The following is a 16,938-nucleotide window of genomic DNA, read 5'->3' as shown; positions in this document are numbered from 1 at the left end:
TAGAGCATGGAAATGAAACAAATAGCAATATCTGTCTTTTTCATGTGTTCTTTAGAATCGAGTGAGAGTTGTGAAAGCTGTCGGCAGTGACCTACTTCTGTAGTTGCTGAAGTCTGTGCCAGTATTGCTGTTGACTTGGACAGGGTCTTTGTTAGGTCAGGAACAAGTATTTCTGAAACGAGGGCATAGCTGAAATGTCCTATTTTACTGGAACTGCTCTGTCCATCTACAAGCATACCTTTTCCTGATGGTACTTTGTAAATTGCAGTTGCATGTCTGTTTTTTAGTTTTACTTGTAAATGCTTTTTGTGCTGTTCTCCTTGTGCATTTACTAGAGATTTTTGCAAAGTTTTCTTTACCATTTCTCTGTACTGTGCAACATCCCTTTCAGGTTATAGAACTAGACGGTGTTCATCTCTAGACTTGATATAAGTAGAGGGAGATTTGATGGGGTGGGCAGGCACCAGTTACGATGAAGACTCCCTCTTCAGATATGAGGAAAAGAGTTGTCACAATTTGAACAATTGTGTAGAAATGGATCAGCAGTTCTGAGCTGTAATGACACCAAAGGTCCTCTTAAACTCTGTCTCATATTTTGTTCTTGTGCAGGTCGTTTTCGCCAGATTGAAGTGCTTACTACTGTGGCCAATGCTTTTTCGTCTTTGTATTCTCAAGTCTCTGGGACTCCTCTGCAAAAAATTGGTAGCATGAATTCAGTGTCTTCCAGCAAAGAAGCATCCAGCCCTCCTCCCTTAAATCGCAGCAATACAGCCAGTCGGTTAATGAAGACCTTGTCCAAGCTTAATCTTTGCAGTGCACAGCAGGCTGATAGTAGCGGCTGCTCAACGCCTTCACCTGTTGAAAAAGGAAAAGGTCCAGTTGAGATAGAGAGTGAGGAAAATGATGCTAAAAATGACTCTAAGTTGCCAAAATTCTCCAAAAAGAAAGACTCTCCCACTTTTCTGGCTACGGTAAAGGAGGAGATAGCCAGTAGTCAGTCAAATGCTACAGACACTCACAGACTTGAGATCGTGCCTGCTGGAACTGATGATAAGCATGAGAATACTGTGTCTGTGGCAGATGTGCAAAGCAGCAGGCTGGTAAGCCCCCAGGACAGACAATGTGAAGAGTCTGGTCTTTTGGACCCTTCCAGCCTCAGCAGCAGTCCCAACTTACCTAACAACACCACGTCTGAAAGTGGTGCCCCAGCACAAAGGCCACCTGTGGCATCAGTGGGTAGGGAGCCCTGCACGCCTCTTGCCAACCCCTCTGTAATGAATCTAATGCTTCAACAGAAGGACTCCTTTGAGATGGAAGAGGTAGGTGGAAATATATGACTTTGTTTTTGGGTACAGTTTACATAGCTTGCTGGCTGCCAGTAGAGGAATATTTTCTCCTGTGTAGTTAGTGTTTTCTCCAGGGATGCTTTACATTCTCTGAATGGTAGGACAGTTGTTGCTTTCTCTTTGTAGGTTGCTCTAGTTGCTCCTTTTATTGAAGTGTTGTTGATAGCGATGATGTTGTTGTTCTTGAGTCGGCATAAATTTTCTCCTTTTTTTCATTGTCTCAAAGGGATTCTAATTCCTAGGTTCCTAGAAGTAGTTTGTTGACTAGGCTAGTGAATGTGCAGCCCACAAATTCAAATTTAATAGTTTATTTTTGCATAGACTCACTGATTGGATTGCGTTAAGATCTCCCTTAAATTAGCAAATTATTTTGTGGATGCTTTTTGGCATGCCTGTTAACAATCCAGAAGCTAACGTTTTCATGTATGTGAAGTAGATGTGTAAATGAAGGATTGTGACTTCTTTGCTGGAATGAGTGAAGAAAACTGGCAATAGGAAACTTCCAGAGTTTTACAAAGAAAAACAAACTGATCACTTAGAAGATATTGTATCTAGTGTTATCTTGGCACTGCAGGCTTTTGAATCTCTTCTAGATCAACCGATGTTATAAATGAAGATGCTTATTGAGGGGAAAGAAATAATCCAGTGTCTTGTAGTTCCTGCCATTTGTTTGCATCTGTGTGCCGTCACCCACACATGTGGCCTTCTACTGAACAAGAACAAAGGATTGATCCAACTGAGGGGAGGAAAAGAAGTCCTGTGTATCTTGATTTATTTTTCCTGGGGTAGTTTTCAGCTAGATAATTTCCTTGGCACAGCTTGTTGTGTAGCTGCATAGATACTTGTGTTGGCACAATGGGAGGGGTCTGAATGGCAGTGCATTTTGCTGAGTTCTTGATAACTGGTTTCATGTATACTAGAGGAGAAATCCATATTTTGTCATTCTTAGGCAAAGTAACTATTTTTAAAAACAAAAGGGTATATATATTTTTTTTCAGAATAAATTGGGCTATAAAGGGCTGTGAAGAATACTTACCAAATTCTGCATAAGCTATATGCAATGCATTTGCAAAGTTTTGGGTGACACACTTTGCAATGATGCCAGTCCATAAACACAGCTGTTCTGGCATGATGACATATGATGTGGGTTGGAGTTGTGGTGAATTTTTGTTTATGCAACCTAGTACATACACATTAACTGGTAGAGAGATTCAGTTTTATTACAAAATCTCTAGAACAATACTTGGCAGCTTGATTTTATTTTTGTACGTCTCTTAAGCAGAGTCTAATGAACAATACACTGTATTAGAACTGAAAATAACTCCTTCCAAAGTTTTCTCAGCTTGATATGCATGAGAAAGATGACAGATATATCAAGGAAACTCTTTGCATGTTTATGAATGCCTTGGAAGTTTGCGTGCCATTAGGAAGTCTGTTGCTGGGAAGATAGCTACTGTGGGAGTGAGTCAGGGCAGGATTTCCCCCAGACTCCCTCTCCTGAGATGACCAATTAGAGCACGAAGGTCGCTTACCAGCATCAATATTGGCTGAAGGGATGGGGCAGGACAAGTTCTCTACGCACTTGTTGGGATGCTATCGCCAACAAAGGACAGGAGGTGGAAGGATTTTAGATAAGAAGAGGCTTGCTGGGTTGAGGGTGGCAAATTTAGCCATTGGAAACCAGAAGGTTTAAGAAAATCAAGATATCTTTCCGGAACGGCTAGTCTGATCAAAAGGGCTTGTAAGATTACTTACTGTTCCTGCTTTTGGTGTTGTTTTTTTTCTTTGGTAGGCTTTGTATGGGTGGTTTTGTATGTTTTTTAGTTAAAGACATACGTATTTTTCCTAAACTTAAATGATGAACTCTTCCTATGCTCCCCTGCCTTTGTCAAAGTAATCATTTAGCTCTTTCATAATCCAGTCTTTGTCTCCTAAAGGAATAGAAGTCTCTTGTTTTATTATATAAGAGTAATGCTGTTCACTTATTAACAGTGAAAAGTTCAGGCCAAGTACTTCTCAAAATCCTTGTCATTGAGAGAATGCACTCTTGTGGCTGCTATACACATGATTTCGATACAGAGTTTCTCCTTTAGCCAAATACTAATTTGGGCTTCAAACTGTTAGTGTGCTGATTTTGCATTTTTAACTTTATCAAAATTGAAAAGGAAAATGTCATTAATTTTGAAAATAGATAGGCAGCTTGTTAGGAGGGAGTGTTAGGGGTTCTGAGCATGTAAGCTTTTATGCGAACCATGAGGATTTTTTCTGTTGCACAGACAACAGAAAGTGTATGATAGCTTTTGAGCGAAACAAAGGCTTTCCTGTTTAAATTTTAGGCGTATTCCTTTCATCATTTGAATGGCTGTCAAAGAAATGCTTTCTTAATAATGCTGTTTTACAAAGCGATTAAGTAATGGGATTAATTTTAATGTAGTTTTATGTTTCCCAGTTGAAATCTGCATGACTTTGCATGTTATCTTCCTGTTTTGTACAGGAATACATAAGATGTATTTCCACAAGCAGTAATGTGGGGAAGCCTGGAGTAGCACAGGAACATAACCCAGTTAGCCTCACAAAATATTCCTCTCCTCTTCTCAATAGATCCAGAGTACAGAGGGGGATCTACCACACGTTCCAGCTTCTCATCAACTGGCAGTGACCAAGTCAAGGAAAGGTGAGTAGACTTCAACTTCTAGGAGACAGCAATCTGTTGAGATTCCTTCCCTATTTGAAATGCTGATTCATGCATTTAAAACTTCTAAAATTTCTCTTCTCTCCAGAATAAAAAAAAAAAAAAAGCTCTGGGTTTCCTTTTCAGTTAAATCACAGAACTGCGAAGTGGCAACCAAATTACAGGCAAGATGACAGTGCTGTAACCTCACTGCCTGTTTGTACTTTTGTGCCATTGATGATAGCTTGGAAAAGCAGAAATGTTAATTCAGATTTTATGAGATTTTTTTTTCCTCTAGCAAATCCTGTAATTTAAGATATCCATTTAAACTAAAATTATATTTTTTTAAACCTAAATTTCATGATATGCTTAGCCTTTGCCAGTGTGCTACTGCTCTATCTGAAGGCTGTCTGCAGAGAAGACTAGTAAGCACATGGAAATTGTATTCCTTCATGTTACAAAATGTGCACTGGCTCTTGTGGCTCACATATGTTTTCATCTCTAATTGTTATTTATATTTTATGGTTTTGAAAGAGGGAAAAGACTGATGTTTAATTTTGACTATTACTGGCCCTTACCCAAAGTTGGAAAGTAAGATCTGCTCTCTGAAATGTATTTACAATTAAAGAACTAGAGATTGTTGTGTTTAGCAAGACACCTAGCTTTGGTGCTATTTCTTGGTGAAGAAAACCAAAAAACATAGCTATCAATGTAAGATGCTTGCAGAGAGACACAGAAAATTTTCTTAAGGCACGTAAATTTTCATTTGCCTTTTCGCAGATGAACTGAGTCTTGTGAACTGTCAGCTGAATTGCATTGGTATGGTTGAGCATCTCTGGGCTCTGTGCTGAAGGTTGATGATCGGCTAGTAGGGTTATGTCATGCTACAAATTCAACAGTGTTTTGTGCAACACAGCATTGCACACCCAAGTCATCTCCTGTTCTCACAGAATCACTAAGGTTGGAGAGCAATCCTGAGACCATCCGGTCCAAATATCCACCTGTCACCAATACATCCCACTAAACCGTGTTCCTTGGTACAACATCTGAACATTTCTTGAACACCTCCAGGGACAGTGACTCCACCACCTCCCTAGGCAGCCCTTTCCAGTGTCTGACCACACTCTGTTATGGATACAGGCTAGAAGGAAGGGCCACCAGAAACTGCATTTCTGATTGTTCCCAGCATTTCCCCCTTGGCTGTTTTTTAAAGTTAATGATTACATGCTTTCAGACGATTGTTTGCCTGTGGTTAAAGCCCTCGGGTAATAGATTAGTGCAGGTAACATGACAGAGATGCACTCTTTACAGGTCAAGTCTCTTATTTCCCTTGCCTTGGCAACTACAGAAACAGTTTTTCAGAGAAAGGTGACTAATGGAACTTGGAGCTGCAGTCAAGGAGGATTAAAAATACATATGTATTTTTCCTTCTTCTAAAATGTCAATTTTATGGTTTTGGTTCCCACTAGCTATCTTACCCTCCTCTTGCTCCACACAAGAAAAAAAAACCCATATAGAACTCATATAGAGTCATAGAATCACTCAGGTTGAAAAAGACCTTAAAGATCATTGAGTCCAACCATGACCTAACCGTATTACCCTAACAAACAACCCTCTGCTAAATCAATATATACCTGCTGAAATGTACTGAGCAGCTCTAGCATTGGGTTTCTAGTGTGGCAGGAGCAGGATGTGCTGGCTCCTATCTCCCAGCTAGTATATCCCATCTGTTTATGAATGTGCTTGGCAATGATTAGCAATGAGAGTTTTTCCTCGTGCCAGTATTGCCTAGGGTTCTCAGATAACTTGTCTCACAAGGATGTTGATGCTGTTGGCAAGCCTGCATGTTCACTAAAATCAGTTTGGGACCAATTTTTTATTTCACCTGGAAGATGTGAAAAGTGTATGGTGGTGTTATATACAGGTCTTAGTGAAATTGCCCAGAAGGAAAGTGTGTGGTGGGAAGCTTATCTGAAACATGAAAATATTACTTACTTTTTCAGGTTGTTCATGCGAAAAGTAGGTTTCTGTTTTCTCAGCAGGTGCTCATCAAATTTGAAGTCATCCAATGTCAGTGGTCATTCTCTGAAAATGCTGGCTATTCTGTCTGAATGTGAAGTTGTACTCTTGCTAGCAGTAACGAGAGATCAGGTCAACATGAAATTCAAGTGCAGGTCTTAATTTACAATGTGATTTCAACTGTTGATTCTCATACAGGCTCACCACTTCAGTGCTATTGGCTCTATTGTAAATAAGCATCCCTAACGAATGTTTGTTCCAGATAAATATTTCCTCTGTCAGAATAAGTTTGTACCTTTTTCTTTTCCCTTTAGAGGTACTTCTGTGTTGATCGGCAGTGTTAGTTTAATGCTGGTCAGTACAGAATGTTATAAACCTTGCAGTGCAATTTTACTTCTACACTATGGGCTGTGGGTGCTCTCCCTGGTGTTTACAACACATTGGAAGACATTTTAAGAGTGTGTGTAGTAAGATGTGAACTATTTGAATTAAGAAAGGAGAAAAAAAAAAAGAAAAAAATGATTTTCATAGAATCATAGTTTGAGTTGGAAGAAACCTTCTGGAGTATATTACCATATGCTTGTACAGCACTGAGGCTACTGTGACTTAGACTCCCCATTAGAGCATATTTCTAATGTCAGGATAGCTGTGGTTATACGTGGTAGGGTTGTTGCTTCAGAGTGGCTTCTAAATGATTATTTTGCTGTAGTAGTGTCCTTATTAAAAATGTTACGGAGATGCAAAGAATTCTGAATCATAGTGATGTACTATCTTGATGTACTTTTTAGGTTGTATCTTCTAAATGGTGCTGAACTGAAGTTTATTTATTATGCTCCAAACTGGCATTCTGTTCTTTGTTGTTGCACAATTCAAATGTGTATATCTTTTCTTTTTGCTCACAGATAGGTTTGGGGCTTTTCTTAGGAACACAGTAAGCTTCATGTGCTTTGCACTATAAACACACAGTGCTATTAAATGTTCAGCATTTAAGGAAGAAAAAAGGCACTCACCTTTTGCAGAATTATCTGGAAGGAAGGCTTGTTAGTTGGAAAACAATTCTTCCTGACAAGACAAATATAGGCACACATACAGAACAGAATATTCTCAGAGCTTTGTGTTTTGTGTTTGGTTGCTACCATCAGTAGCTTTGTCAAATTTTGAATTAACAGAGCTATTTCTTTTAAAGCATCTGACACATGCAGTCAAAAACAGTAAGTAATTCTGAAAATGTAGTCCTTAAAAATGAAGAAAGCAGATCATTGGCACTTCCTGTCAGCATATTATTGTATTTTGTGCCTTTTAGTGGTTGCAGTTCCAGAATTAGGCTGGAGATGGGAGACTGAGAAGAAAACATTTGGAACAGATTTAGTATCTGCAGAAATCTGTGTTTGTGTATCCAGAAGCTAAGAAATCCCTGGGGACTTTGAAGAGTTTCTGGTTTTGATGGTGCTGGATTGCAGTGTGTGATCAATATGGGGGGAAAAAAGAGCAGCAGGTCTTAAGTCCTGGAATGGAATACTTCAAAGCTATATTGGGAGTGTCAATTTATTAATAACCACACAAAAATCAGAATGTGTTAGAGCTTTGTCAATACCATAGGTACGAGAAATGTAGATGTTAAAGACTTTCACAGGCACTTTCCATGCATTTGTCCTCCTTTGTCAGCAGCAGAGTGATGTGGAACATATGAGTATTTGATAGGGCTGTTTGGATCTGTGGAATTGTCACTCTATTGGTAGCTGAATGTTATTTTACAACATACAGAATAGATGCATTATTTAATCTGTTTAATCTGTGCTTCCATGTTCTGTAAACCACAGACCTCTTTCTTCATCATGTGTTTCTGCTTAGAACTTTGTCAGCATATTTGCTGTATTTTTGAATACCCACATTGCTCTGGCTTGTATTCAGTGCCTAAAAATATTTGATGTTTTATGCAACTTAAAACAATCATCCGAGGGGCACTTGTGTCTTGTGCTCAGTTTAACTGGGACAGGAATTTGATTGTTACTTTTATTTTTTTCATCTTGAGTGGTTCGTTTTCCCACACTTTTCTCCAGCCTTTGTGCTGAGTTCTCTGCATTCAGGGTGAGGAGAGGGGAGCCATGGCTGGTTACCACTTCTTCGTCTTAAGATTGTCTGCTGCCAGGGGGCATTTTAGTCAAGATCTAAATGTAACTTTATAATTCTAAAAATAAAAACTAAATATTAATCTTTTTCCCTCATCTGCTTGAATCTGAAAGACATCCAGGTGACATGAAGCAGGTTGGTACTTCTGGATCAGGAGTTGATGGAAGGATGCATATGGCTATATAGTAGTGTATCGCAATGTGAAAATTGATATTTCCAATCTTTATGGAGCCAAACATTATCATTTCACTTCTGAAGTAGAGATTCCTGTTTGTTAAAAGCTTTTACTTCATTTAAATGGAGATATCATGGAGAATTCTGAGAATTTGCAAGAGGCAAAGATTTGGTAGAGCAAAGACTGCTCATGCTTATAAAAAATGTCTTCTCTGATTTTATTTAAAATGTTTAAAAAAAAAAAAAAATCCTGGTACCTGTATAACAGGAAGTGATGGCTATGTTAAGGGAATCTATCTATAGGTGGCATCAAGGTGGTTTGATTCTACTGATGTGGTGCTAATTTATTGCCATGAATAATGATGTTGGGGCAGGTATGAGTGCCTCTGGTCCTGACTGACCATTTATGTGGCAGTACCTTTCAAGTAAGGCTGTCAAGTCACGTGTGTAAATTACAAGCCCTGTGGAAAATGATATAAAGCCCTGATTTGACTTCAGTACACTCTTCCCTAAGAGACTGAGAATTGTTTAGGGAGATGTACATATATCTGATGTTTCCTTTTTAGCGACATATGTTTATGTACATGTGTGAGTATGTATTTACAGATGTATGACTAAGAAAGAAATAGAAAGACAGGTCAGTATTTTTATTGAGCAGTAATAAATTTCATGTACGTGAAACCAGATGCCAGTATATAAGCTGGTGCATTGTATTGGGTGCTTGCTAAGAGCCAGGCCAGTTCGAGTGAAGTAATTCCTATTGTCTTTTCTAGGAGCTGGGTGGGGATGTCTGCCTTGTGGTAAAAAATTGTTTATCATTGCAGGATATTGTGGCCAACATGATAACACAGTAGCTGCACAATTTGAAAGGCACTCCCTAAAAGCTGTATGAAAACACTGATGAAGAAGTTGAAAGGGCAGTTTCCCTGACCAGCTGTTCACCAGTTTCTGTGCCTATGCAGACTTTTATTTCTGCATCGGTAAAATGTTCTTCAAAATTAATAATTTTAATACAAAATTAGATCTGAATATCCAGCAGTTTCAAAACAGTTTTCACAATGCATTCCAATGCGTTGAGCTGTGAACTGGGTTTAATTATATGATGACAGTTAAGTGGTGGAAGGAATGTGGGGCAAAATCCTGTTTTCAGCTACGGAGAGTAGAACAGTGAGCTATGAAGGGATGAGAAGGTGGTGGGGTGTAGAGGCTGAGGGCTGCTGTGGTCTCATGCCGTAGCCAAGCTCTTATATGTTTGCTGAGGTTTAGAGATGAGATGGATTGGTATCACTCTGAGCAAGATGGCCATGATGGTGTGAGCTAAACCCTACACTTGGAAGTGCAACCTGTGTCCAATAAAGAGCAACAGTGCCATGTGGCACAATTCTGTGGGGCGTACCGAGATCCCCTGGCCAAGGAGCTCTGTGGTACAGTGCCTGCACCAGAGGACGTCACTCTTGGGTAGCTCCAAGGATTTGAGTGTCTTTTTAGGCTCTTAGAACACTTATCTCCTGTGTGTAGAAAGGAGCAAGCAGGGAGGATCTTATCTCCAGTATACAAAATGAGTGCTGGGAGTGTGTTTTGGCTGATTGCCAGTCAATGTGTTAGAAATGTTTTGTGTTTGTCCACTAAACCAGGGAGGGACAGTCTCTAGCAGTTCTCAGGCCTGCGCATTGCCCTCTGCTCATCTTGTTCTTTTTCTTGGGATGCATGAGGTGGTGTGGGCTGGCAGTGAACCCCTTTATCGCTCTGATCAGGAGAGATAGCAGATCTGTTCATGTCAATACAAAGGCAGCTGTTCCAACGAATGTTAACCAGTGATTCAGTTTTGGTGGAAGAAAAACTGCAGCAGTAGCAACATCAGTGAGTGTGGTTTTTCCACAATACAGGAGAGAAAAGTGTGAAAAAAGGTTCCTCTGCCAGTGCTATTTAAAGTTTCACAAGTAAAGCTTTGTGTGAGGGAAGGTTTTGCACTCCATATGATTGGAACCAGCAGGTCTTTTTATGAATTGTTCAAAGTGGAATTTGAAAAGGAATAGGGCTATCTACTTAATGTAATTTTGATGTAAAAGGAAAGCACATGTTGAATGTGACTGGCTTAAAGGGTGGTGATCTGCAAATGAACTATAGTTGAGTTTTGCTTTGTTTTAAGCAGATCAGCTTTTACGGACTGCTAGTCAGCACTCAGATAGCAGTGGCTTTGCTGAGGATTCTTCCACAGACTGTTCTCCATTTAATCAGCTTCAGGTAAGTCTTCCATACTGTGGCTGACATTGCGTCGATTGTTGTGGCAGAGCAGAGTTGTGGGGAGGGAAGAAGGTATGCTGGCGTTTGGCTTCTTTTGTGACTGTCAGTCAAGGTTCTAATAAACTTCTCATTTTCAGAACTGGATCTGCACAGTCCCTTATGCTGTGTTAAAATTTTAAAGCCTTTCTGGTAGGAGAGTCTGAGTGTACTTGGGCCTAGAATAAGCTCTAAATTCAGTATTTCCTGTGTGCTATTTCTGGTATATCTTTTGTTATTGGCTGAGGTTTCAGAACTGCAGTCCATTCCTCTTGTGCATGAAATGAGATTAAGGTGATTAATATAACTTTTCTAGTGAAAATGTGAAATTCATTTCATTTTCTTGTATCTTTTTTTTTTGGTTTTGTTTTACTTTTCAGTCCTTTTTTTTTCCCATATCTTTCTATATTCTTGCTAGAAGTTGACAGAAAGAGAAAACATTTTCATACTAACTTTGCTGTGTAGGTATACTGATGTTTAGTCCATTTTCAGAGTCCCATGTTTTTTCCCATTCCAGTTCCTTTGTTCTCGGTCCTGGAATTTCCAGTGATACTGACCAGAACTCTCAAGTGTTAGGGAGGCTTTTGTTCAGCTGGATGCTTATGTGACTACACACATTTGCTCAACGACTTCATCTGATACTTAGCAATGATATTCTTTGCTTCTCCTAACACATTCACATAGTGATATGTCCAAGTTGGGTAGCTTTCTGGGACCTGAAACACTATGATGTAAAGTATATGAAAGTGGGAATTTGGATATCACCAGTAATTTCATTTTTGTGGCTTTTATCTACTGGACTTGTTTCATGCTACCATGTGTGAGACTTTCCTCGAAAAACAACAAACGTTCTAAAAGCTATTTGGCACTTAGTAGGAAGAGGTTCTCATCCATCAAAGTTTTCTTCTAGCTTTGGTACTGGGATTGTGTGCTTTTCTGTTTACTACTTTGTCAGCTGAGTGCCAAAATGGAAGCAACCACAGGACTAGTCCAGTTGTCTCCCTTAAGCATCAGCTTACATTTACCAAGAGTGATAGTGAATAATGGAAATCATGAACATGAGTTTCTAGAATGAACATAACAATCTGAGATACCAATTCTACTCTTAGCTGAGTTTGAACTATGCTGAAGTAAGTTGACAGGCATATTAGCAGTCTCAGACTAGAGCTGCTTGCTCAGGTTACAACCTGATCAAGTGTCCGTTAAAAGTGAGTTGCATCTAAATGCTTCTTCAGTGGAAGACTAGTGGAGTTTGTGCTGATTGCAAAGTGATGAGATTTTTCTGCTTTCTGTTGTTTTGAAAAGATGTATTGAGTCTGTGTGAGATCTGTGCCATGGAGTTGCTAGGCTCTCTTCTGCCACCACCACTCTTTTATTCAGGACAAGTCCCGATCTGACTAGAAAATAGGGATGAATAATGAGACTAGGAAAAAAGAACTTGGCAGCTAGTGAAGAGAACCTGTGAAAAGATGAAGGGGATACAGAAGGGTGTACATTTTGTTTTCTTAAAAGTATGGTAAGTTAGTGCCATCTACTGTTAAATAATTGACTCTAGCAACCTTAACATTCCTCTGAAATCAAGAGAAAGCTGAAAAACTGGAATTGCATTTCCTTTCATCCCCATTTTGACATTAAGTTTGGGTATTCAGTAGGGAAGTTTCATGTTAACAAAGAAGTTAGAAAAATTCTCTATCCAAATACTTGAATTTTGCTTGCCTGACTTTGTAGGTAAGCAGTGTGATGGAGCATTAGTTACGCACACTTGTAGTATATCTAATTTCACCCAAATGCTATAGTCTTCTGTTCTTTTAATGCATTTGACTTGAACAGCATCTGAACATGTATAGTATTTAATACAAATTTTAATGCAATGTTAAGTACGTGATGACTTTCACGACCCAAATTCTGTTCTAGGTCGTGGAGATGGAAGTGTTGCACAACATGCATCATAAATATTCACTCTAGAATGAGCTAATAGCAGAAAGAATGGCACAAGTTAGAAATATGAAAAGCATTTCTAAATTACCCAGTTCATGACAGCTATGGCAAATTTCCAAAACTGTACTTTTTACTACATATTCTTATGAAAATGTACTTCTAAATATATCAACCAATCATGCTGACCTAAGGAATGTGCTTTGCAATCCGTATGCCCCTTCTCCTTTCTCATGAGCACTTTTCCCATCATTTAATCCCTATTAAACTAGAAGTTCACTTATGCTTATGCTCTAATCGTGCATCCTTTTGCAATATGGAATTTAAATCATAATTTAGAATGAGAAGGGCAAGGTGTGCTAATAAAAAAGGAAGGCAGAATAGGGTAAAAGTGCTGGATTCAGTCATCAATGGAGGCTAGCAGACTAATATTAGATTCCCAATCTTGAACAATTCCACAAGTTAGAACAAGCTGAGCATATAGGCAGACTGTTCCTATTCTTGGAATCTCACTACAATCCAAAATTCTCCTCACTTCTCTGTGTGCATTCCCTAATACCATCCTTGGTTTCAATGCTGAGTATGAACCTTTTTGGAAGGGAGATGCCACATACCTCCAGTCTGATAACCCTTTGCCATTGCTATCTAAAACACTATCATTTTACTGCTGCTACATCTATTCTTTTGGCAATAATATTTATTGTCAAATCAAAAAAGTGTGAATGGCTTGGCTACTTTTTCTTTTCCCTGCAAACCATCTCCTTTTGGGTGCTGTACTTCAGAATGCTTCTAATCAATCTGAAACTATGGTTTTTTCGTTCTTTCATTTTCACCTGCCATACCAACTACATTTTTGATTGTTTCACCATAATACCAAATGAATATGAACTTAGGCTGTTAGCCTGATTCCTGAGAAGGCAGGAGCTGAGTCTCCAGCACGTTCACTCATTTGCTGTCTTGAATCTTTCCTAGGTTCAGGAGTCTTTGCAAGGCATGGGAAGCAGTGCTGACAGCTGTGACAGTGAGACAACCGTGACATCACATAGTGAAGAACAGAAGACACCAATAGCCAAGGAACGGCCATGTTTCAATAAGTTTGAGGAGGAAGAAGAGGAGGAGGAGGATGACGATGATGATGATGAAGAGGATGATATCTCTCAAGTAGAGAGAGGAAAGGTAGAGGCATATTCTGAAAACCTAAGGAAAGATGATAAAAGAAATTGTGAACAAAATAATGAAGAAGAAAGTAAGTCATCTCATGTATCTAAGATAGTTGGAGGAGAGGGCAGCTCTAAAGATGAAGGTATTTCCAGTGAGCAGAAAGAATTGGAGCTTCTGGAGGAAGGCAGTGATGAAAGTGATCTTGACAATGACACCACTTTTGAGTTTCCTCAGTACCAAACACACCATATCCTTAAGTCACTGGAGTCTCTGGAAGGTGACAGCTCTTCCCCATCATCCTTGGACAGGGTTCATGTTGCTTTGCAAAGAGCCCGGATGAGGGTCATCAGCACATCTGAATCAAGGGCTGGGCGCTCCTTCTTGAAATCAAAAGATTTCCTGAGGAAACAAAGACAGTGGTTGGCTGAATCAGGTTATCCTCTAAGGCGATCTCAATCTCTCCCAACTGCATTACTGAATCCAGTGAAAGTGGTGTCCTCTGTGAATGTCCAGTTAACTCCAGGAAAAGAGACTCTGTGTGGTCCTCCTTCTTTCACCTACAAGTACACACACATGGAGGGAGATGAAAAACTGACTTCTGAGGATGACAAACAGGAAGATAAAGCAACTACCAGCCAGCCTGTGTGCAAATCCACACTATTCATTGCAACTTCATCCTCTAAAAGAGAAGTGCCTCAGGCTGGGCTCAGGAGACTGTCCGAGGCGCCAAGTCCCACCAGGGGACAGAGCTGCCCACTACACACCCCAGCACACATGTCCCAGTCAACATGCTCCCTGCACTCCCTCCCAGCTGAGTGGCTGGACAGGCCGCTCTGTGAGCACATGAGGACGCTTAGCACCCACAGTGTCCCGAGTATCTCTGGTTCTTCCCTCAGTGCCTTGCTTTCGCCCTTCAGTTGCCCCTTTTCTCCGAGGCACTCTGGATATTCTCATCGACCTCATGCCATCAATCCACCCTCTACTGTGGAAATGCAGCTTCGCAGAGTCCTACATGACATCAGAAACTCTCTGCAGAACCTCTCGCAGGTAAGAGAAAGCAAATGGGCTTCTTATTTTATTTTTATAAAAATAAAATGTTAGCCCAAATATTCTTTTATGTAGCATGTGAAATCAAGGAGAAAAAAAAACAACACATTGTGCCTGTTAGGTTTGCTACTTCTTTCAGGAGCTTCTGTTTAAAGTGGTCACCAAGTGTCCAGTGCACCACTATTTTTTGCATTGAATTAGTTCATGTTGCACTTGATCCAGATCATTATTTAACTGATTTTTTTTTTTTTTTACTTTTTTATGGTTATTCTTAAGTATGAGGGAGGAGCAGTGTATGCCTCATAAGCAGGTATTTTAAAGTGATAGTCATTAGCTTTAGATATGAAAATACATGTCGCCTTTAATGGTGCTTTTGCCTGTCACTTCTCTTTGATGTACTTTCTTGGATAACCGTTGGATAACTGATAGATTTCTTTTTCATTACAAGTCCTGTGACTTCACTAATAATGTTAATGATGATCATTCGTTCAACTTAACGTTTCTGTGCTGGTTTATGTCAATATTGAGCATGTTCAACTCTGGAGCCAGCGGCGTAATCTTGAGGTTATCAGCCTTTTATTAAGAATCGATTTTATCACAATGTGTGAAATTTTAGTGAATGTATGAATCTTCTCAGTAGTCAGAGAAGTAACATTTTAGAACGTAAGCATATATATGTACATAGTTTGGTCCAAAAATAATGCCTCTATTTTCTTCATGGAAACTGCAAGAGATAAAAAGAGCACAATAGCACTGTTTGGTAGAAAAAAATTCTCAGCTGGAAAACACTTTTGCAATATAGCCACCATTGCTAGCTATGCATTTTCAGCAGTGGTGAACAAGAACCTGCATGCTGTGCTCGTAAAAATCTACGTGGCCATCCGGAATGCAGCTTGTCTTTCACATCACTGTTGCTACTGATGAAAAGCACCACCCACCGCCTCACTGTGCCAACATCCGCTATTTGGTCTCTATAAATGTTCAGCAAGTGTTGATGAATGACACTGGGTGATTTTTTTCCCACATGGAGGAATTCAGTGACACATCTTTGCTTCATACATACTTCCATGTCAGACACCATTTTGTCAGACTGCCCCTCTGCTGTCGTCTGTCTCATGGCAACAAAATGTAATGGAATATTGGTGGGAAGGTTCAAGGTCTACTGCCGTATCACCAACAACTGCCTCTTATATTGTGGGCCAACACAATAAAATAGGAAGCATCACTTTCAGAGCAGCCCTTGTATATGTCTTTTTGCTGGCTTCTGTGATGTCTTCTGCTCTTTTCCTTTTATTAGTAATCGTCTCTGCTCCACCATCTCTATACTGCTATTGTCTGAGGTGGTAATCCAACTTAGGAGCCTGCAAGCTTCTGTTGAGTGGCTCTATGGCAGAGCACTTGCAGACCCTGCCTGTTAATATGTGAATACATGAAAATTATGCAGTTGTTGTTTTGTTTTTTTTTTTGAAACTTCAGTGTCTTCTGTGAGGTTTTTCATCAAGGACAAAATCTGCTTTTCTGCACCCTATTGCTGGTGGTGGGCAGTAGTGGGAGGTTTTTAGACCTCCTGTTCTTTTGTTTGTGTTGTCCCTTGTCCAAAACTTGAGGCTAGTCATACCTCAGGTTTTCTGAGCTAGCCCTGCTCAAAGTAGTCAACAGCATGCCTGGGAGGAAGCAGTTGCAGAACTTACCTTTCTTTATAAAATTCACTTGCGTGCGTAAACTGCAGTCTTGCTGTGTGTAAGGGTAAACTTGCAGGATGCTAGCTGAGTCTGCTGAAGAAGAAAACTTTATTACATCCAGATCTCTCATTCGTGCTGGTTCAATAAAAATAAAGTTGCATTAGTATTAGAGGGGGTAATAACTCCTTGCCCTGCTTCAAGTGATTTGTCTAGGTCAATCCCATTCTGGGGGATGTGTTCCTTTTTCGTACTGAGTTTTCTGTGAAAAACTGTTGTTTTCAATACATAGTTTCCTTGTGCTGTTTTTCCCTACAGCCAAAACTGAATTTGTAACTCAGTGTACTCAGCTTCCTGTAGAAAAATAGGAGATATTTCAACTACACAATCCTGTGTTTTTGGAAGAAGTAAGGAAGAGTAGATTTATTCCCAAACAAAGAAAACTGGGAGAGGAAAAACAAAGCATCTCCTTGATGTGATCATGTTTGAACAAAGC

The 16,938-nt window shown here is 39.7% G+C and overlaps 1 protein-coding gene across 1 annotated transcript in view; it reads left to right on the top strand.

Moving 5' to 3' along the window:
* ITPRID2 (ITPR interacting domain containing 2) overlaps nucleotides 1–16,938 on the top strand; it is a 40,043-nt gene that overhangs the window by 11,600 nt on the left and 11,505 nt on the right. Inside the window, exons 9-12 of the mRNA XM_085227562.1 lie at nucleotides 610–1,319; nucleotides 3,948–4,020; nucleotides 10,493–10,584; nucleotides 13,528–14,763. Of these exons, the coding sequence (XP_085083688.1) occupies nucleotides 610–1,319; nucleotides 3,948–4,020; nucleotides 10,493–10,584; nucleotides 13,528–14,763 (2,111 nt within the window). The remainder of the gene's footprint in view (nucleotides 1–609; nucleotides 1,320–3,947; nucleotides 4,021–10,492; nucleotides 10,585–13,527; nucleotides 14,764–16,938) is intronic.

The sequence above is a fragment of the Meleagris gallopavo genome, chromosome 7, assembly GCF_905368555.1.
Source record: "Meleagris gallopavo chromosome 7, MGAL_WU_HG_1.1, whole genome shotgun sequence".
Classification (NCBI taxonomy): domain Eukaryota; kingdom Metazoa; phylum Chordata; class Aves; order Galliformes; family Phasianidae; genus Meleagris; species Meleagris gallopavo.
This window is presented reverse-complemented; position numbering and strand designations above follow the sequence as displayed.